General features: G+C 41.7%; 2 protein-coding genes across 2 annotated transcripts; one reads left to right on the top strand and one right to left on the bottom strand.

Annotated features, from left to right (window-relative positions):
• The first annotated feature begins 9,219 nt into the window (after window positions 1-9,219).
• Window positions 9,220-11,207, top strand: LOC103628508 (protein HEAT INTOLERANT 4). Its single transcript, XM_008648696.2, has 7 exons — window positions 9,220-9,296; window positions 9,415-9,468; window positions 9,560-9,623; window positions 9,934-9,992; window positions 10,740-10,864; window positions 10,966-11,025; window positions 11,174-11,207. The coding sequence occupies exons 1-7, from the start codon at window positions 9,237-9,239 to the stop codon at window positions 11,205-11,207; spliced, it is 456 nt and encodes a 151-aa protein (XP_008646918.2). The 5' UTR covers window positions 9,220-9,236.
• A 2,551-nt stretch (window positions 11,208-13,758) lies between these two features.
• On the bottom strand, window positions 13,759-18,797 carry LOC100381548 (uncharacterized). Its single transcript, NM_001174375.1, has 3 exons — window positions 18,086-18,797; window positions 16,813-17,472; window positions 13,759-14,121 (listed from the first exon to the last, which is right to left on the bottom strand). The coding sequence occupies exons 1-3, from the start codon at window positions 18,539-18,541 to the stop codon at window positions 14,056-14,058; spliced, it is 1,182 nt and encodes a 393-aa protein (NP_001167846.1). The 5' UTR covers window positions 18,542-18,797; the 3' UTR covers window positions 13,759-14,055.
• Window positions 18,798-20,167: the final 1,370 nt, after the last annotated feature.

Here is a 20,167-nt window from a genome sequence, read left to right as displayed (position 1 = left end):
CAAAAGTCATCCGCATCCGATGATGCTTCTTCGGCTCGTTGTTTATTCATACGCTCTTGATTTCGTTGGATCCTTACTGATCTTCTAACGACGACAGGTCGTTTGCGCTTTGACCTAGGTTCTTCAATTAAGTCGCTTGAATTGCAACAGAGATTTTCAAGGCCTTCTCCATTGGTCACATGGAATCGGTGAGCTATGTCTTGATTCGACGCCGCTTCTGGTTGAAAAACAGCGTCATCGTTGTCCCTGCTCGTATTCACGTAGTCAGCACTCTCTGGAGCGACGACTTGTGGGTTGACTTTGATTGCAACCCACCAAGCCCTAAGGCTTGGGTGAGGATATGGCAGGTAGTACACCTGTTTTGCCTGATTTGCAAGGACAACATCGCTCATACTGCTCGGAATCCTAGAGCTATGCTTCACCTCGACATTACCATACTTGTCGACATGAGTCCCACTATGAGCATCAAACCAGTCGCACTCGAAAAACATGACTTTAAGTTCTTTGGGGCCATCGAAAATCAACTCTACAATGTTTTGAAGAACACCGTAATAGTCCACTACTTTGTCATCGTCAACATATGAACTTGCCAACACACCACTATTGGTGGTGGCTGCCAATGGTCGACTCTTCTCCAATTTCGTGGTTCGGAAGCGATATCCATTTACATCATAGCGAGTATAGTTCCGGACGGACACAGAGGTATGTGCCATTTGCTACAAGTCTGGGTGCACAGAGTTTTTGGAAACCTATACAAGGAATTAGTATATGCATTATATCTTCCAAGTCCAAAATTCAAAGATTAAGTATGGACAATGAGAGAATGACAATTACTAACATAATTACGAAACCACTGCACGAAGTTTGGTCCACCTTTCAACCCATCACGTCGAAGATTTTCTAATTGGATGGCCGTAGGTTTACTAGTAGATTTCCAACATTCTTCATCAAACATGCTGGACATATTAGAAACATGGACATTACACACTATAGAAATTATGAGATGAGAAAATGGAAGTAACTATGAGGAAAACTTACTCGAACGCCTCCTGTGTGCTGTCAATATTGCTATACATATATAGCATTAGCGTGTTCAAATCTGATCCTTCAATGTGACGTACACTCCCTTTTCCAACTGCTTTACCCGGATTCGCAAAAATTTGAAGGGTGCTTTGGGGCGATTCATTTTCGACACGAAGTCGCACTGAAGGAGCAAACACATTGTTGGCTCGAGCGAAATACCTGGTTGAGAATTGAGATATCTCCTTAAGGGCAAAAGCCTCCGCAATACACCCCTCGACTCTAGCCTTGTTGCGAACAGACGCCCTGAGCTTTTTCAACGCCCTTTCTATAGGATACATCCACCTGAATTGCACTGGTCCGCCTACCAAAGCTTCCCAAGGCAAATGCACAATTAAATGTTGCACCACATTGAAGAATCCTGGCGGGAAAACCTTTTCAAATTTACAAATAAGAATTGGAATTTCTTTCTCAAATTTCTGCATCAACCTCTTCGATACCGTCTTTGCGAATACTTCCCTATAGAAGTAACTCAGCTCTGCAAATATGCTCCAAAGCTCATCCTTAAAATAGCCTCGAAACATCATGGGCATCAGCCTCTCCATAATAATATGGTAGTCATGGCTTTTCAAACCGATCAATTTACCGGTCTTCAGATTGACTGTCTGTTTCAGATTTGCCGCATATCGATCTGGAAATTTCAGATTCTTCAACCACTTAAATATTTCTTTCCTTTCATCTGGCTTGAGGCAGTAATCAGCTCGCGGCCTACTCTCATGCCCTTTATCGCTTACTTTCAACTCGAGCATCGGTCTCTTACAAATTTCAGCCATGTCTTTTCTTGCCTTCATATTATCTTTCGTTTTATCAGTCACATCGAAACATGTGCTTATGATGCTTTCAGCAACGTTACGCTCTTGGTGCATCAAGTCTATGTTGTGCGGCATGATCAAGGCTTTTGCATACGGAAGCTCCCATATTGATGAAATATGGGTCCAGTTGTGGTCCTCCCCGTAGCCTTGAAACCTATCATTTTCTCCTTGCTTCAGACAAGCATGCCATGCCATTATCTGTGGTGCAGTTTGCCTCTTTGGTGGCCCATTTCTGATTTTGGCTCCACTTCTGAATGCAGTAAGCGAATTCCTGAAATCATGCTTGAATGGAGTCCAACGTCGATGAGCATCAAAGAATGACACTTTCCCACCATGCTTCAATCTGAATGCATCCGTATCATTCATACATATGGGACAGCACAACCGACCATGAACACACCATCCAGACCAATCTCCATACGCTAGCAGATCATGCACTGACCACAAATAAGCAGCGCGCATGGTAAACTCCTTTTCAGTATGGCTGTCATAAGCCTTCACACCTCTCCACAATTGTTTCAGCTCTTCAATTAAAGGGCGAACAAACATATTCAGCTTTGGCCCTGGATGCTCGGGGCCTGGGATGACTAGTGCAAGGAACATGAACTCTTCTTTATTGACCAACTCAGGAGGAAGATTATATGGCACAATGAAGACAGGCCAACACGAGTAAGGGCTTGCACCGGTATTGAAAGGTGTGAATCCGTCCGTCGATAGACCAAGCCGTACACTCCTAGGGTCGTTTGCAAATTTGGGATCAAACTCGTCAAATGCCTTCCACGCATCACCGTCCGACGGATGGACCATTATGTCTGGATCAGTGACGAGACGTACACCATTCTTTGGCCACGTCATATGCTGAGCTATTTCCTTGTTGAGGAACAACCTTGAAAGCCGAGGAATGATGGGCAACCGACGAAGTTGCTTAGCTGCGACCTTCGTAACTACCAATTCGCCCTCATCATTTGTCACCTCGACATATCTAGAAGCTTCGCAATGCTTACAACGGTCCAGCTTGTCATCCTCCTCAAAGAATAGCATGCAACTGTTGGGACACACGTCGATCTTCTCATATGTCATCCCAAGACCAGCCAACATCTTCTTTGCGAAGTACATATTCTTTGGCAACTTATGATTCTCCTGGAGAACCTCGCCCATAAGTTGGACGATGTCATTGTAAGCACTGTTTGAAATGTTGTGCTTTGACTTTATCGCCATTAGTCTTATGAGAGTCGCAAGAACTGACATCTGAGTGTGCTCGTGCAGTCTCTCTTCTCCCGCGGTGAGTAGCCGGAAGAATTCCTGAGCATCGCGTGGAAGCTGCCCCGGCTCCTCAGCATTCATTTCAACGTCCCTACCAAGATCATGCAACATGTCGTCCATCCTATCATGATCATCATCAAGTTCCACCTCCGCGTCAACGTGTCTAATAGACTCTCCATGACAGTACCATACAAGGTAGTTCGGCATAAACCCACTTTTGCAAAGGTGTTTCTCCATTTCTTCCTTCTTCTGAGGCCACTTGTTCTCGCAGCGATTGCAAGGACACTTCACTAGACGACCAGTTGCATCTTTGAAAGCGTGCTCAAGAAAAACCTTTGTTACAACCATCCATTCATTCGAATGTGCCCCATCCTTTCTCCACCCGTCATACATCACCCTCCGATCACCGTCCATTTCAAAGGCTAATTAAACAAAAGATAAATAACATCAACGATCGTCCGTGGCTTAGGTGAACTCCCTATTAGGTAAAGGCCCTAAACCCACCCAAGAGTGTAGGCCGATGCTTGTGATTTGTGACGTGTAGCCTACGATTGCCGTGAAATTTCGGCAGCATAACCCCGCTGCTCTCCAAGCACACGCCTGAACATGGTGTGTTGGAGAACAACTGGGTTACACAACCGAAATTCCCCGTCAATCGTAAGGCACATGTCACAAATCACAAGCATCGGCTGTCACACCCGTTTCCGGAGGGGCAGAGCCGGGTGCATAGCATATGTGTGCCAGGATCTATTTCCACACATATGTTGACGTCACAAGTGTAATATATCAAAAGAACAATGCATAAGAGCGTAAATAACGATTATATTAACATATTACACTTCGAACAGACATAATGTCTTAACCTTTACTCATCAAAGTACAGCGAACATGGACATCCATCCACAGGAAGATGACCGGGGGTATCACTAGACTAGCATCCATGGAGCTCAGCATCATAACTTCGCTCAGCATCATAACTTCATCTGCAAACTTCTGATCAAAATTAAGCAAGGGTGAGCTCACTTATGGTCGGGGCTCAGCAACTGGGGGAAAAACTAATGCAGGTTTAACAAGGTGAGGCTAAGGTTGAGCAGTAAGCATTTTAGTTGGTCAACATTTTATTAACAACACCTGTCTTACTAATAAGTGTGAATCCCAAGTATTCCCATTAAACAAAGGTACAAGAGTATATCAAAAACACTTAAGTGAAACCACTTAAGCAAACCATTGGCAGATCATCGGATCTCGATTTATTTCCATCTTCAAGTTCAATTATCATGTGAGGAGTCCAGGCTGCTCATAACCGTGAGCACGGCTGATATATCAGTTTTACACTCTGCAGAGGTGGCGCATCTTTACCCATGAGTCGTGATTCCCTTCTAGCCCGGGTTAGCTAGACCCGTATTCACTTCCAAGGTGAATGGCCAGGGTCTCACTACGAGGCTTCTCCCTAGAGTCCTCATTACGCAAATGCTGGAAATGGTCAAACTGCATAAGGCACACCTACCGTAACCAACTTATAGTCCAGACTACAGGGTAAAGCTTTGGGAACTATGCCCGTATCCAATCTGCCTGAGCCGGAACTATAAGAGCTTGCCAGATGCCCCCGTTCCTGTCGACCACGACCAACACCCAACATAAGACTTCCCTAGTTATTTAGCCAAGACCAGAGCCATGATAGTTCTCATGGTAGCACTGTTTTCCCGGGTGGTCACTCCATGTTCCAATTAATATGCAATAATCTTGTTTAACCATCGGGTTAACAACAATAAAGTAAACTTACCATTTGGAACATCAGTATCATAAATAGGAGTGACTGCATAAATTTAAAGTTGTAGCAATAGCATAGCTACTAAGGTAAAGTATAATTCCCAGGTTTGATCAAGGAATAAGGTTGGAAAGGTTATCTAAATAGGTAACCCATCAAATTATGCATATATTCATCGAAAAATAAACTTTATTAAATGTATTGTTTGGGATCAAACAGAGTATGCAGAGGGAGAAGTCCACTTGCCTTGCTTATTGAAAACTTGAGGCTCTTCCACGGATCTGAATAGATCTTGATTCTTAACTACTAGATCAACCACTGAATATCACACAAACAAACAAGAAGAACAAACACCACTCAATAACATACCACATTCATCATACGTAAAGCTACGAAAAGAGCGTTCGTTTTTCAAAACATCGCAAGTAATGGCTATAATAAGAGGGTATTCGTTTCAAAAACGTGTGATCTATACTTTATAAAACAAGACATGAGCTTAAAATATATTAATTAAAATATATAAATATTAGGTTCACCAAATAAATCTTTTATAAAACGTCATACGTGATATGTCTAATATTAAGGGTTTATAAGACGATAAAACACGTTATAACGATATTAAACCTTCTTAACCTTTTAGAAAAGATATATGTTAATGGGTTATGAAACACATTATCAAACATTACTTTTATAAAAAGCTCATAAATAGCTTAAACAACTTTTTATATGAAAAGATCATAATTATATTATTAATCACCTATTTAAGACGAGTTAGGTTATGGGCCTTAAGTGGATTTTCATGCAAAAGATAATGAACAAATAAATATCTTTTATTTTTATTAGAAGGTACATGTCTATATATTCTTTATTAAGAAAGCTATATACAAAACAATATGTAAACTAACATTTTAATTATAAAAAAAAGAACATGAACACTAATTTCATTAGTTTATTCTTTAGGAAAAACTAAGTGACACATATATAAATAATATGAACTAATTTTGATTAAATGATTAATTAAGCCTATATAACCAGTTGTAAACAAATATAACTCTAATTAACTAGGTTATGAGAGGACATAATTACTCTATTATTTATCTTTACATTTAGTTTAGAAACATATGACCTAGATATTTAAAATGAATATTATATTCATTCGTATGTTATTAACTATTGTTTTAGTTATGACGATGTGAGCACTTAATTAAGCCATTATATAATTATTAGAAAAGTTATATGAGATATTACTATTTAGTACGGCTATACTTAAACATCTATAACAAATCTTATTAAATCAAAATCATGATGTCTATTAAAAAGGTCATTTTAAAGTTAGAAACAAATTATCTAATTCTTTAGTAAGAAACCTATATTTACCAATATAATTATCAATTTCTTTATTAGAAAAGCATGGGTGCCTAATTAATTTATTTTAACATTATTATAAAATTCTACTATTTCGGTTTTCTCCTTTTTTCTAAATAGAATTTATACGTATAACTAAAATTTGTTTATTTAATTCTTCTAACATTAATATACTAGAATTAATTGTAAATTACTAAATGGGACTTTTAATAACCTATTCATGGTTATTACGACATAAATGAGCATTTTACTATTCTAAGTAATTAAGTGCTATACTTATGAATATATTTATTATGAATAGTAAAAATCTATATTTTCATTCGACCGAAAATACGTGGCTTAGGATTTCTTCTAATTTTTCATGCAAATAAGTTTACACTTAAAATACTACTAACAATTATTGTTCTACACACAAAAGTGAAATCAAATCTGTAAACGTATTCTAGTATGAAAATCACCGCCGTAGTGACTAGTGACCGTGTTTATTTCTAGAATTATACAATCATACACATATTTAAAATATTATCGCGGGTTCAATTTTGGCTACACGTATACATCGAATCTCTAAAATCATTCACGAATCACCAAATCGTATCATAATATTACAACGATAAATCGCAAGATTCAAAATATGATTTAGAAAATAAATCAGTGGGTTTGTCTTCAACCTTGGGTGAACGGATGACGGCGAACGGGCTCGAGTGCGCGATTAGACGAAGGCACGACGGAATCGGCGAACGACGGACAGCGCGTAGATACAGGCGGAGCTCCGTTGAACGACAGACGGTCGTGGATCCAGCGACGAACGACGAGCTCCAGCGAGCACGGTGCAAGATGTGGCAGCAGAAGGAGCTGTGTGACTGCAGGGAAACAACAGCAGTGGCCAGCGTCGCTGTGCGAGCAGCAGAGAGCAAGCTTGGGGCGGGAGAGAGAGTTCCGGGCTCGGCCAGATTTATAGAGGGGAGAGGGAAGAGGAGAGGGCGAGCTGAGGGGGAAGAAACGGCAGCCTTAAGCACCATTAATGGCGCCGTCGGTTTCAATGGAGAGAGAGGGAGAGGAAATGACAACATTGATTCTCTATTACATGGGAAGAAACGGACGTGGAGCTTCGGTCGGTCGGATGCGCTGCTTCGGTTGGCCGGGCGTGCATGGCGCGTGACTGGGCGCGCGGTCAGTCCTGGTCGCGGGCGAGCTTCCTGTGCGCGGCACTGCGTGGGGTCGCGCGCGGCTGGTCGGGCGCGTGCGCAGGGCGCGGCTCCATGGCGTCCTAGCGCGATGCGAAGCAAAGGAGGGAGAGGGAAAGGCGTGGGAGAGAGAAGAGGCGGACGTCGGTGCTCCATTTGGTGCTGCTGGGGAGGCGGACGGTTGTGGCCGTAACTGCAAAAACAACAGTGTCTACATCTGTGTACGATTGAAGCATCGGATGGGAGATGAAGAACAGTAATCATGGGGCCCACCTGTCATACGACAAAATAAAGTGGACAGAGGCTTAGCGATGGGCTTGGAATTAGCTGGCCAAGGAACTAGGCGGACTGGTGGAGCATGCAACGATCGTCCATTCTCTTTTTTTTTTCTTTTTTTCCTTTCATAGAAACAGAATATAAATGCAACGATCGTCCATTCTCTTTTTTTGTTTTTTATTTCTTTTCCTTTCATATTTCGAAATACATATTTAAATAACCCTAAAATCTATAATAATTAAACAAAAATTATTTATAAATAAAATATTTATTTTTGGACTAATAATTATTATATTAGTTATGTGAATTTTTATTTAAGAGGAAATGCTATTCAATATCTAAAATCAATTATGAGTAATCAAAAATCATTCCAAATACACATAAATAACAAATACTTAAAAGAAATTTATTACCATAAATATCATTAATAACTAAATGTATTACTTTTATTTAATGATTTTTATAGTGTTACATCGGCCTACACTCTCAGGCTGTCCAAAATACGTGGACAATTCCGGAACGGCAAACCTCACAAGCCAATGTGACGTTCGCCGTTCCCGAACGGGTGACACATACGGTTCGCTACGGTTAACGATTAAAACTAAACTCTAAACATTAAAAAATAACTCGGAGACAAATATAAATTTGAATTAAAGCAAACAACAGTTAAACTAATCACAACACGACAAGATAACTAATATAAATTAATGACTTATTTTCGTCGGCTAGGCTGAGGCCGACGAAAATACGCCACATTTTCGTCGGTCCAGAGGCCGACGAATTATATTGCCTCAATCAATCAGCACCACCAAAGTAACACCCACAGATGGCCTTTCAACATAAAAGATGGCCTTTCAACATAAAAAGTGACTTTGGCTTGTTCCCACATAAAAAGTGACTTTAAGTGACTTTGACTTGAAGCCTATATGATGGTGAACAAGTTTCTTTAAGTGACTTTGGCTTGTTCCCACATAAAAAGTGGAGAAAAATGCCCCCAAAGATTAGCTGCTAGGCATTTCTGTAACTGAATTTGGTTCAGTGGCTGAAACCTGAAATCAGTGAATGATGTCTACTTTGGAGCTCATTTGTTATTAATGCAAGTGGTTTTGGACTAAAGTTGCTATAGCTAAGTTGAAGAACTTAGTAATGAGAACAAGTTTTATAAAGTGGGAAAGACTTGGTTCTACAGGAACTTGGGAGTAAAATGCCTCTAAACACTCTCATGACTACAAAACGAGCACAACACTCATATTACAAAAGAAAATGCAACAATCATATTACAAAAGTTTTAGGGCTGAGTAGTTTAACTGTTTGTTTACTCATATGAATGCGCCAATCATATTACTTAGTTGGCTGATTGTTTTACATGTTGGCTTGAAAAGAACAGGTTTGTTTTTTGGAAATTTACAATAGCAATTTAGATTGTGTTTGACTGCTCTACATGATGATGTTGCTATTTACTTTACGTGCATTTTGAGTTTTTGACTAATGATTTGTTGCTATGTTCAGGAGGATCTATGGTTATCTTCTTTTCCTGTCGGTACTGAGGTTTGTTCCCATCCCTCCCTTCTTTCATTTGTAGTAGTGTGTATGTTAGTGACCCACATTTGGACATAGCTCACAGTTTTGTCCTAACAACTTATATACCTCGCAATATCATCTGCAGTGGGAAAACATTGATAAGATAAAGGAGTTCAACTGGAGCTTTGAAAATTTAGAGGTATGGCGATTGAAGTTAATCTTTTAATCCATTTTGCTTTTGAGTACTTAGTTCCACCTTCATAATGAATGTGGTTGTTATTGGTGAACAGAAAGCCTTAGAAGAAGGGGGCGAGCTTCATGGTAAAACAGTTTATCTGTTTGGAAGCACTGAGCGTAAGTGCACTTCGTTTTCAGCTAGTTTCTGGAGTTAATTTGCTGCCATTAGTCCTTGATGTATGTTTGTTAGTCTTTGTAATATTTTACACCAGTGCTATCTGGGCTAATTTTAATCTCAATTTAAACTTGAAGAGCTATTAGTTTAGTAATTTCGACAATTCTATCTGCACAACACTACTTATGTGCTAGATTTATAAAGTGGATTTTAGTATAGGTCATTCACTCATTTGTTTCATTTGCTTACTAGTTTTATGAGCCTGCTGACTATTGTTCCATACAAGACTAATTGGCTCCTGCTGTCATGCAGCCCAACTATTGGATGTTAATGGCGAATCAAAGATAGTGCTTATTCCAATTGTAGTTGCTGTAAGTTCTTGTCTACCCTCTTGGCTGGACACTTATCCTGTGTGTATATTTATTCCATGATTTTGAGTCCCAAAACATGTTATTAGAAACACACCTATTGAAAACGGCCCCTGTAGTTCCACACCATCTTATGATGAACATCTAGCTCTTTATCATGGGATAATTCTGTTTTTATTGAAAGTAAATAAGGTTCGCCGTACTTGTTGGGGGGGATACCAGCTAGCCACTAGCCATAGAAGCAAACCACATAACTGCTGGACATGAAAATATAATCTACTCATCTAGGTCATATCTATGCCAGGTAAACAAATTAGCAATCCTGTTTGTACTTTTGCATTAGCAAACAATTCATACCATCTTTGGTGGGTGGGTGTTTCCAATTTTTATTTAGTACTGTCAACCACACATCATTGAAAATATCAGTCTTTAAGATTAAAAACTATGACAAACATTTGAAAGTAAAAAAGTCTAGGGACTTAATCTAATTTGTTCACTGATATTACCAATGGGACTATATTTTGGTAGCAGATTTAATACCTTATAAATCATTTTTGTTCTTTAATAATATTGGTGATGTCCACATAAAAGTTTTTGGCTGGTGATATTTTCCTTCTCATTAGTGTTTTGACTCTAAAATGCAGTGACAAGTATTGCTTTTTACATATGTATTTATGATGGCTCAATGGGTCAAATATAGTCTCTGGGTGGTGTGGGTCTCATTTGACACTTGAACTCTTTTATTTGCAGGTAGACTGCCCTTTCCCTCCATCAGACAAAATTGGCATAAACTCTGTCCAAAGGGAAAATGAGGAAATAGTGCCAATGAAGGCGATGAAGATGGCATGGGTGCCTTATGTTCCCCTTGAGGACCGGTACTTCTGTATTATCGTGTTGAGCATTATTTGCTACTTATTGATTTTTATCTTAAGTCATTGCAACTAAATTTTCTACCTCGACTTTGCTTTGTCTTTAGGCTTAGCAGGATTGACAGTTTGAAAACAAAAATATTCACTCTCGGATGCACGCAGCGGAGGTTGGTAATATGAATTCATGCTTCTGGAATTTCATGCTTTAGTTTTGTATTTGTGCTCATCCATTGTTGTGTTATATTTCCTTTTCTAAGCACTGCTGTTGTTACCACTGGTTCAAGTTACAAAATCTCTGGTTTACACCTTTTGTAGGTCTGCACTGAAGCATCTCAAACACACGTGGTAACCACGCGGTACAGTATATCGATGACATCTTTAGCAACCCACGAGATGCAAGGAATTGAATGCTAATAGCAACCTTTTGTCCAACGCACGTGGGTGTGCGCACTAACAAGACCAGATGATCGGAAGGGAACGTACCAGATTGAACCGAGCCGCCAGGCGATGGGATCCGGAGATGGAGCCTGGCGGGGGGCGGGGGCGCCTGCCTCCCTGCGGCGGATCGAAGTGGCGTCCTCCTGGACTTGTGGTTGGGAGCAGGCCGGCGGCGGCGGCGGTGGGTGGTCGGGTGGTAGGCTAGCTGTGGCTGAGTGCGCCAGACATGAGCGAGAAGGCCGGGCTGAGTGCGGCGCGGCGGGATTTGGACGAACGAGCGAGTGCGGCAGGCCGAGATGGACGATTTAGGGCCACTATTTTCGTCGGCCTCAGTGAGGCCGACGAAAATACGCCACATTTTCGTCGGTCCAGAGGCCCACGAAAATAACTTCCGTATTTTCGTGGGCCTGCCCTCGAAAATATACCCCGGCCCACGAAAATACGCCACATTTTCGTCGGTCACGAGGCCGACGAAAATAACATCCGTATTTTCGTGGGCCGGCCGACGAAAATAACACGGCCCACGAAAATTTATGTGTTTCCTGTAGTGTTACTCCTGGCAGCTCTCTAGGATCATATATCGTCCCCACAGACCAACACGAGTCTTTTATCCGCACTTTGTCCTCACTCATGCGCACCCGAGAAAACTTCTCCGTCGGTCACCCTTCTCAAATTGCTCCAAGCCAAGCATGCTTAACTTGGAGGTTCTTTCGAGATAAGCTTCCGAAAAAATGCACATTGTTTGTATGAATACTCTATTAATTGTATTAAGCCTTGGGCGAGGATATCACTATCCCAGAGGCCATGATATCACACTTTTTACCAGTTACAAATGTTGGAGGGCACACCGACGGTGGCAACTGTGGAAACTGGTGATTTATATAGTAGAGATTCATCAAGAGTTCAATCTTGACCGACAAAAGAAATTGGTGACCCTAAAAATTATTTCATTTTATGATATATTATTATGTTATCGTAACGGGCCATGCACAACAAGTCAAGCTAACTAGCCACTAGTAGAAAAAGACTCAAAGCCTGCGGTGCGTTATATTTTTATAGGCGGATTCGGTTATCAACCGCCTGTGCTATTTTTAGTGGCGGTTTCTTAAGAAAACCGCCACTAGAAATCATATATTTCTAGAGGCGGTTCCTTATAGAAACCGCATGTAGAAATCTATGATTTCTAGTGGCGGTTTTCTTAAGAAACCGCCTGTAGAAATCGATTTCTAGTGGCGGTTTTCTTAAGAAACCGCCACTAGAAATCATTTTTATCCTTAATTTTTCGAGTTTTTCAAACGACCTCGTATGATGAAACTATCAAAATAAAAGTTGTATATATCTAAAAATTATAAAACTTTGTAGTTGATAACTTTTTTATTTGAAATCATTTCGGCTCTAAAAAATTGTATCTAAATTTGTCAAATTTAAAATTCAAATTTTGCAAACGACCTCGGATGAAAAAAGTGTCAAAATGAAAGTTTTAGAACTTCAAAAATTATTCAACTTTGTAGTTGACAACTGTTTTATTTGAATTCGTTTACGGTCTCAAACAAGCAATTTACACTCAGTTAGTTGTAATATGTGGGCAACAAAACTACACGCTAAACACAAAGCATGCCATAGCCGGAGTGATAGATGAGGGTACGCGTGAGGATGAGGTCAGGGGTTCGATTCCTAGCAACTGTGTAGTGCACGAAAAATTCCGCGACCTGCGACTTCGACGGAGACGAACAAGTGGGTGGGCGGGCCGCGAGGTCTCCTTAATAAAAATATTTTTTTACTATTTTAAAAATCTGTTTTATGTTTCCTGGAAACGATTTTCACTGGCGGTTTTATTACGCCGACCGATAGTGAAAATCGATTTCCACTGGTGGTTCTCAGTTACCCGCCTGTAAAAATTGTGATTTCTACTGACTCCTAACGCTGGCGGTTACGAAAAACGCCACTGTAAATAGGTTTACGACCGCCACTATAGAGCTTATCTGTACTAGTGTAGTTATCCAACATTAACCCATCTATGAAAAGGGCAGTATCAGTTATCCAATACTAAGATTGTCTCGAGTAGCTATATTATCTCATTTTTATCTCATCCCCTATATATTTTAATCTTCACTCTATAAAAAATATAATATATAGTGCAAATTCTCTATTTTACACGATCGGCTGACAACCTAACCGTCTAGAAAAGTAGCACTGTAGCAGTAACCATAGGTTAGTGTAGTAAGTAACCGCATAGAGAGTTGCCATGCATGGAGCTAGCCATGGACGTAATACGGAGACAATATATAGATACTTAATTATTTGGAACTAAAAGCAGGACTATTTATAAATAACCGCACACGTACGTACGCCACATTAGGTTCGTGCTATGCATGTATATGTACGTATCATGCAAGTGCAAAAGCATGAGAACAAGAGGGTACGTAGATATAGAAGAGAAAGAACGTATGTACAGGTCGATGAAGATCGAAATTGACCCATTATTCTGCAGTAGAAAACAAGACATATAACAGCTATCTCTAGCATACTGTGCTGGCATCTAAAAGACAGATCGAAATAGCCCTGATCTGTAACTATAAACTAGTAGAGCCTACAGCTTATACATGACAGCGCCACGCAGATTATTGCACCCTAGCTGCCCATCTCCTGTTAATGGTGAAGCTGCCTGGAAAGCCATGGATGTAGGCATGCAGTTTTATGTCTGTGCATGCATGCAGGTAGCCAATGCAAGCAGTAAAGCAACCCCCACGCGTACGTTATCACAATAACGTTTGCTGAATTTCCTGCACAAGCTCCTCCGCGCTAAGCTCGCACTCGATCCCAATCTGTACACGAAAAATAAGAAAGGAAGCCAAGCATTGTCAGACATTTTTTCTTCTTTAAAATCTATGGACACATATATAGGTCGCCGTCGATAAAATTAAACCACGATAATACATGCACACAACAAGGAACTTTTTCAATTAATTTCTAAAGATTAGATGCAAGAATGACAAGCTTATATAGCTCATATCTAGAGGCTATATGCATGTATTCATGAAACTACATATGCATGGCAGCATGATATATATTGCTACTCAGGGCCGTTACTGGAGGGGGGCGGCCTCGATCCACCACCCCCCCCCCCCCCCCCCCCCCCCCCCCCGCGGATTTCGTGGGACCCTATCTTCCGTAGGGTAGGCCAAAAGCGTATTACTATGCATAGTTGATATTTAGTTCCAACACATAAATGATCTTTGTGATAAATAACAGGTTCAGAGTGCTTAACCCCACACAGCGCACACAACTATTTATTCTCATCTCCCGTCACCTAGCGGCTGCTAATATATATATGTGGCGTCATCCATTAGCAGATCGCTTCAAACAAAAGGAGCTTTTTAAAGTTGAAGTTGCTGAAGAAATATTGAAGGTTTAAATTGTCGCAAGAAAGACTAAATAGTTTGGCTACTTTATATATCGAGAAGGCTTTTAGTGGGTAAAATTGATATTGATGTCATTATCAATGACTTCACATCGAGACATATTAGAAGAAAATTTTAAAGTATCCATATAGATTATATATATATTTTAATTGAGATGGATATTTTTATACATATTTGAGTATTTATTAGTAACATATATTACATATTATTAATATGTTATAAATAAGGGTCCCTTATTTAGATTTTGTTCCGGCCCCGATTTGTCAGGACCGCCCTGTTGGTACTCATGCATAGTTTGCATCAGCAAGGATCTGAGCTACAGACCTGTCAACTGTTTGAGGACAAAAATCATGGCTCTCACGCACACTACTGCTCATGATGGACACATAACATTTCCAAATCAGTAGTACCTAACACTGTTCACTGTTTAATTTGTGCATATTGCACACCACTAACCGTACGTGCTGTATGTATTCGAACTGTGCAGCACTAGATATGTCCAGGTAGAACCGAGCTAGACCGTACTATACATACACGCACTACTATGACACTTAATTTATGAAGAAACCAATCGATTCGATCCGCGATCCATTTAAAACTTTGTTTGGGAGAGTAATTAACCCAGATGCATGGCACGTCCCATGCATATATGCCGTATATCCAAGCTGGTATGAAACAATAATGGTTGGACGACAGATGTTTTAAATTTTTTTTTCATGGTTATTTCCCGGAGAGTTTGAATAGTATGCTACACAAAGACTCAGAGAGCTCACATGAAATGAGGACATCCTAATACATACTAGTACTGCTCCCAATTGAATGCCTGCTCTCCAGCCTGGCCCATCCTTGATTCAGCAGTGTGAGTGCCTTAAAAATACACACATATTAGTCTTCTTGTTTCTTGTGAGCAGATGTGCGTACGCAACATCCTTCTGTCCATCTTTTAATACGTTGTGTTAATACCCACATGATTCTGTATGTTGCATCTACCAATTTATTTGTTGCTATTAGATCTTATTCGGTGGGGTGGGGGGGGGGGGCACAAGTTGTTGTGTGTATATTTACATTGTGGATTTAAGCTTACTGTAGTCAAACTATAAAAATTATATAAAAACTCTCTTTACAAAAATTATAGATCGATGTACTTTATTATATACTCTACCAATTTATTCATCTTCAATTTCTGATACATCGTAAGTTAGAAGATATAAAGTGTTATATTATTTTTTATAAAATTCTTCATATTGGATACATTTTTTTGTTTTTATCTCTTAATATAGGATGAATTAAAAATATGAAATTTTACATTATTAGAGTATATAATGATGTAAATATATAAATGTATATGTGTGCACGCTATTTGTTACCTATAGTGATGAACCAATGGTCCATCACACGAACCCAACTAAATGCATCCAATCGAGTTATCCACGCATGCCCAAGTGAGGACCGAGCATGTCCTAGACTCGACAAAATTGATCTGATCTACCCCTGTGATACTTGACATGCTATTCAATATTGTATTATCAAAAGTGATCTAGAGCCAACATATAATGTCTTAAATACTGTGAGTTGGAAGTAGTGACTTAGTTTCAACACCGCAACAACATGAATGAGTTAGATGTAACATATAATGTTTTAAATACTATAAATTGTAAGGAATGACTTAAATTCAATCCTACAATGCTTGAACGACTTAGATGCAACACAAAAATGTCTTCAAACGTTCTTGATCGGCAATTCAAGGTGATGAGTCGAGGATGGGAGGCGGTTGTTGCGGTGAGTCAGCATGACGGGGGAGTTAGTTATCGGGAAGGGAGGTGTCGCCGCGAGAGAGGAACGGGTGAGTGGAGATTAACGTTGGTGTGCCAGAGGGTTGAGCACGATCGGATTAAGGTCTTTTTCGGTTATTCCAATTTCATGTGGATTAAAGTGTATTGGAATATAGTTTGACTTGGTATGGATTTAAACCTACTCAATACCACCCAATCCACATGTGTATGTATAATATAACTGCATGTATATAGAGAGAGGGAGAGAGAGAAACATATATTTACATGTGTATGTATAATATAATGCATGTAGGCTACATACCTTAATGGTGAAGGAGTGCAGCATGGTGTCGTCCACGGCGCTAACGCTGACGTGAAGGATCTGCAGCGAGAGACTCTCGAGTGCGGCGATGATCTTGAGCGCCTGCCCCGGCGCGCGGTGAGACACCGTCTTGAGCACGAGGTTGGGCCCTGCAAACTCCACCTTCACGTCGGGGAGGGCGAGCCCGGCCGCCGCCGCCGCTGGCCTGCAAGCTGCCTGCTGCGTGGCGAGTTCGGTCACAAGGCTGTCTAGGGTCGGCAGGTACGTCGTCGTCTGCGTGGAGTAGTGCTGCTGCTGATCATGCGAGTAGGACGCCGCAGCCGCCGCCGCCGACGACGACAGCATGTAGGGCGGGAGTAGTGGTAGCCTGCAGCATCCAGCCACGCCGGATGCAGCTGCCTTGTAAGGGCTGCCCGGGGTCGGCGTCCGGGGGCTTATGGGAACCGCCATTCGAGGGCTGAGCGGCGCCACGGACTTGACGGCGAGATGCCGCGGGCTGGCCGCCGATACCGACGTCGACACGCCACCTGCTGAAGGCCGCGGGCTCAGCACCTGCTCCGCATACGCCTTGCGGTGCTTCTTAGCCTCCAGCGAACGCAGCACCTGCTGAAGCTCCTTGATGTAGTCCACCACCCCTCCTATGATGGACGCTTGGTCTCCCTGCAGTTTTACGAGGTAGAAGTTGGAACTGCATATTATACGCCACCAAACTTCTCAACCAAAAAGACACACATGCATATATATACACGGACGCATATATGCATACTTCGTTCAGCGTGCATACATGGAAATCAAAGATGCATGCATTCAAACAATATGCATGCATTGCTAAACGCATGTACAGTGGAGAGACACCAAAACGGTTCTCCAAGCAAGAAATAACTAAGACTCTATTATACAATGAAGCGTCTATAAATATAGTTTATTAATAAATACAGAAGTAATGTGTTTGTACAACATCAGATCGATAGAACAACAGTGGGAAGTGAGACGTTTGTTGCTACTTAAGTTACGAGACAGATGCGTCTCTTCCTAAAGAGACGGCTCCACGATTTTTTTTACAAATACCACTTTAAACATATCAAGAGTCTCTATATTAAACACCACTGTATATGTCCTAAGTAGCACACACTGTGTCCATAGGTTTGGCTACTTTAGTATAAGTGGGAACGAGAAAAATACTTAATTAGCAAGTCAAAAGTATATAGAATGCCTGATAGAAAGGTAGTAGACTAGTAGTAGACTTGGCTATAAACGTATAGTCTTCCCTTACCCTCTTGACGTAGAAGCAGGGCATGAGCGAGCGCAGCACGGTGAGGTGCTCGTTCATCTGCTTCCTCCGGTTGCGCTCCACCGCCACATGTGAAATCTTCGGCGCCCCCTCGTCGTCGTCTGTCACCGCTGAACCCGCCTTATTGTGCTTCTTATGCGCGGGCCCGGGAGCGCTGCCGCCACTGCCTTTCTCCTCCTCCTCCTCGCCCGTGCGCCGCCGGCTCTTCCCAGTCAGCCTAGTCGCCGCCACGGCGCCAGCACTGCAGCTTATCTGCCTATAAGCTCGCATAGCAGGCGCAGAAGAACCGCCTCCACCACCATCACCGGCGCCGCCGTCGTCCGTGCGCTCCTCCCACGTCCCGATGACGCTGAAGAGGTCCTCGGCTCCAGACAGGTCAAGGCGGTGCCGGAGCTGGCAGTGGTTGTCGACCACGAGCTCGCACTGGCCGTCCCCCATTGATGGCCGCCGCGCGCAGGGAGAAGGAAGGAAGTGCAGTGCCAGTGCAGTGCACGGCAAAGTAATAGTATATATATAAGCAGGCGGTGGTAGCTACCTAGCTATGCGCGTCGTACTTGCCTCGATGGTGTAGCCTCTCTGAATCTGATCGCAGAAAGTAGTAGTAGGAGGAGAGGAAGCGTGCAAAAAGTGAGCTAGAAGACTCTTTTGCTTGTTCCTTTTATGCACAGCCTCGGAAAAAGTGAGAGGATCGGAGAGAGACACGAGAGTAATAAACCGTCGTCGTTGCTGATCCTTTTATGTGCAGAGTCATGTGAGAGGAGCAAGGGTCATAAATATAGGCGAACCGACGGCTCCAGACGGGGGACAGGCTCATAAATATGGTTGTGGCCGCCATATCTGTGGAACAGGCTCCCCCCGTCTGGAGCCGTCGGTTCGCAACGAGTAATAAACCGTCGTCGTTGCTGATCCTTTTTTGTGAGTTTTTTTTGCTAGGGTAAATACATGCATCTTTACAACTACTTGTTTATTTTGGATGCGATTCACAACAAGAAAACAGAAGACGACGGCCGTATTATTTCTGACCATCTGAAGGTCAGCCGTCGGAAATGACATCTGTCTTCAACGGCTTCAAACGATCCTCAGATATAAGGCTATTGCCGTCGGAAAACAGAGAGTGATATCGTCCGCCTGATTATTCCTGGCCGGCTTGTGCGAAGTTTACTCAAATCCTTGAGTATCCAAACTAGGTGAAAACTTAAATTTCTTTAGGACTAACAATGCACGTGCGTTGCAACGACACGTAAATATTCGACGAAATATTAGCGCACAACGACGATTATTACATGAAAAATAAACATTACATGTATTATCATCGAACTTAATATATCACAAATTCTTTGTCACAACCAAAACAAAACTAAACTCAGGATCTGGAACGCCTCATCCTTCCTCGGCTGTTGAACGATGCATCACCGGCGATGATGCCTCCTCTCGCTCGACAGTTTTTACCTATTGCTGCCTATAGAGGCACATGGCGGTGAAGAGTCACAACAGCGGTTCAAGGCGCTTGCTAATGGAGGAAGGTAAAGGCAGCGCCGCAGGTGAGCGCGCGGTGGAGGTGGCTAGCAACTCGGTGGCCAGCAAGATGGCATGCTCGATGTCTTCTATGGTGGTGCAGAACAATCTGGGTGAGGGAGGTTAGAGACGGAGAAAGATATGGAAAGTTTGGTCAATAAATGATGACAACAACGAGAAGGGGACGTTGTGGTGGTTGCACATGCAAGAGATAAGGCTTATCTTATCTGTGAAAAACGAATCTACGTGCTTCACGTGACACATGATGTCACTGTTCAAAGAAATAGAATTTTTTATTTTTTATAAAGTGATGATCGTGGGTTGATTTGAAGAAATGCAAGGACTTTTTTTAAAAGTGTTGACGCATGACGACCGTCGAAACTAGTGCTTTATAGGAGTAAAGAAAAGATGGCAACATAACCTGTGAAAACGTACATTACCGTGCAACCCTGCAAACCGAGGATCTCAAACATCTGATACCCATCCTGTGGCTGCACCGCGTGGTGGGTAACATTGCACAAAATCGCCCGCTTGCACTAGATGAGATGA

Source organism: Zea mays, chromosome 5 (genome assembly GCF_902167145.1).
Source record: "Zea mays cultivar B73 chromosome 5, Zm-B73-REFERENCE-NAM-5.0, whole genome shotgun sequence".
Lineage (NCBI taxonomy): Eukaryota > Viridiplantae > Streptophyta > Magnoliopsida > Poales > Poaceae > Zea > Zea mays.
Note: the sequence above shows the minus strand (reverse complement) of the source record. Positions and strands in the feature narration are given on the sequence as shown.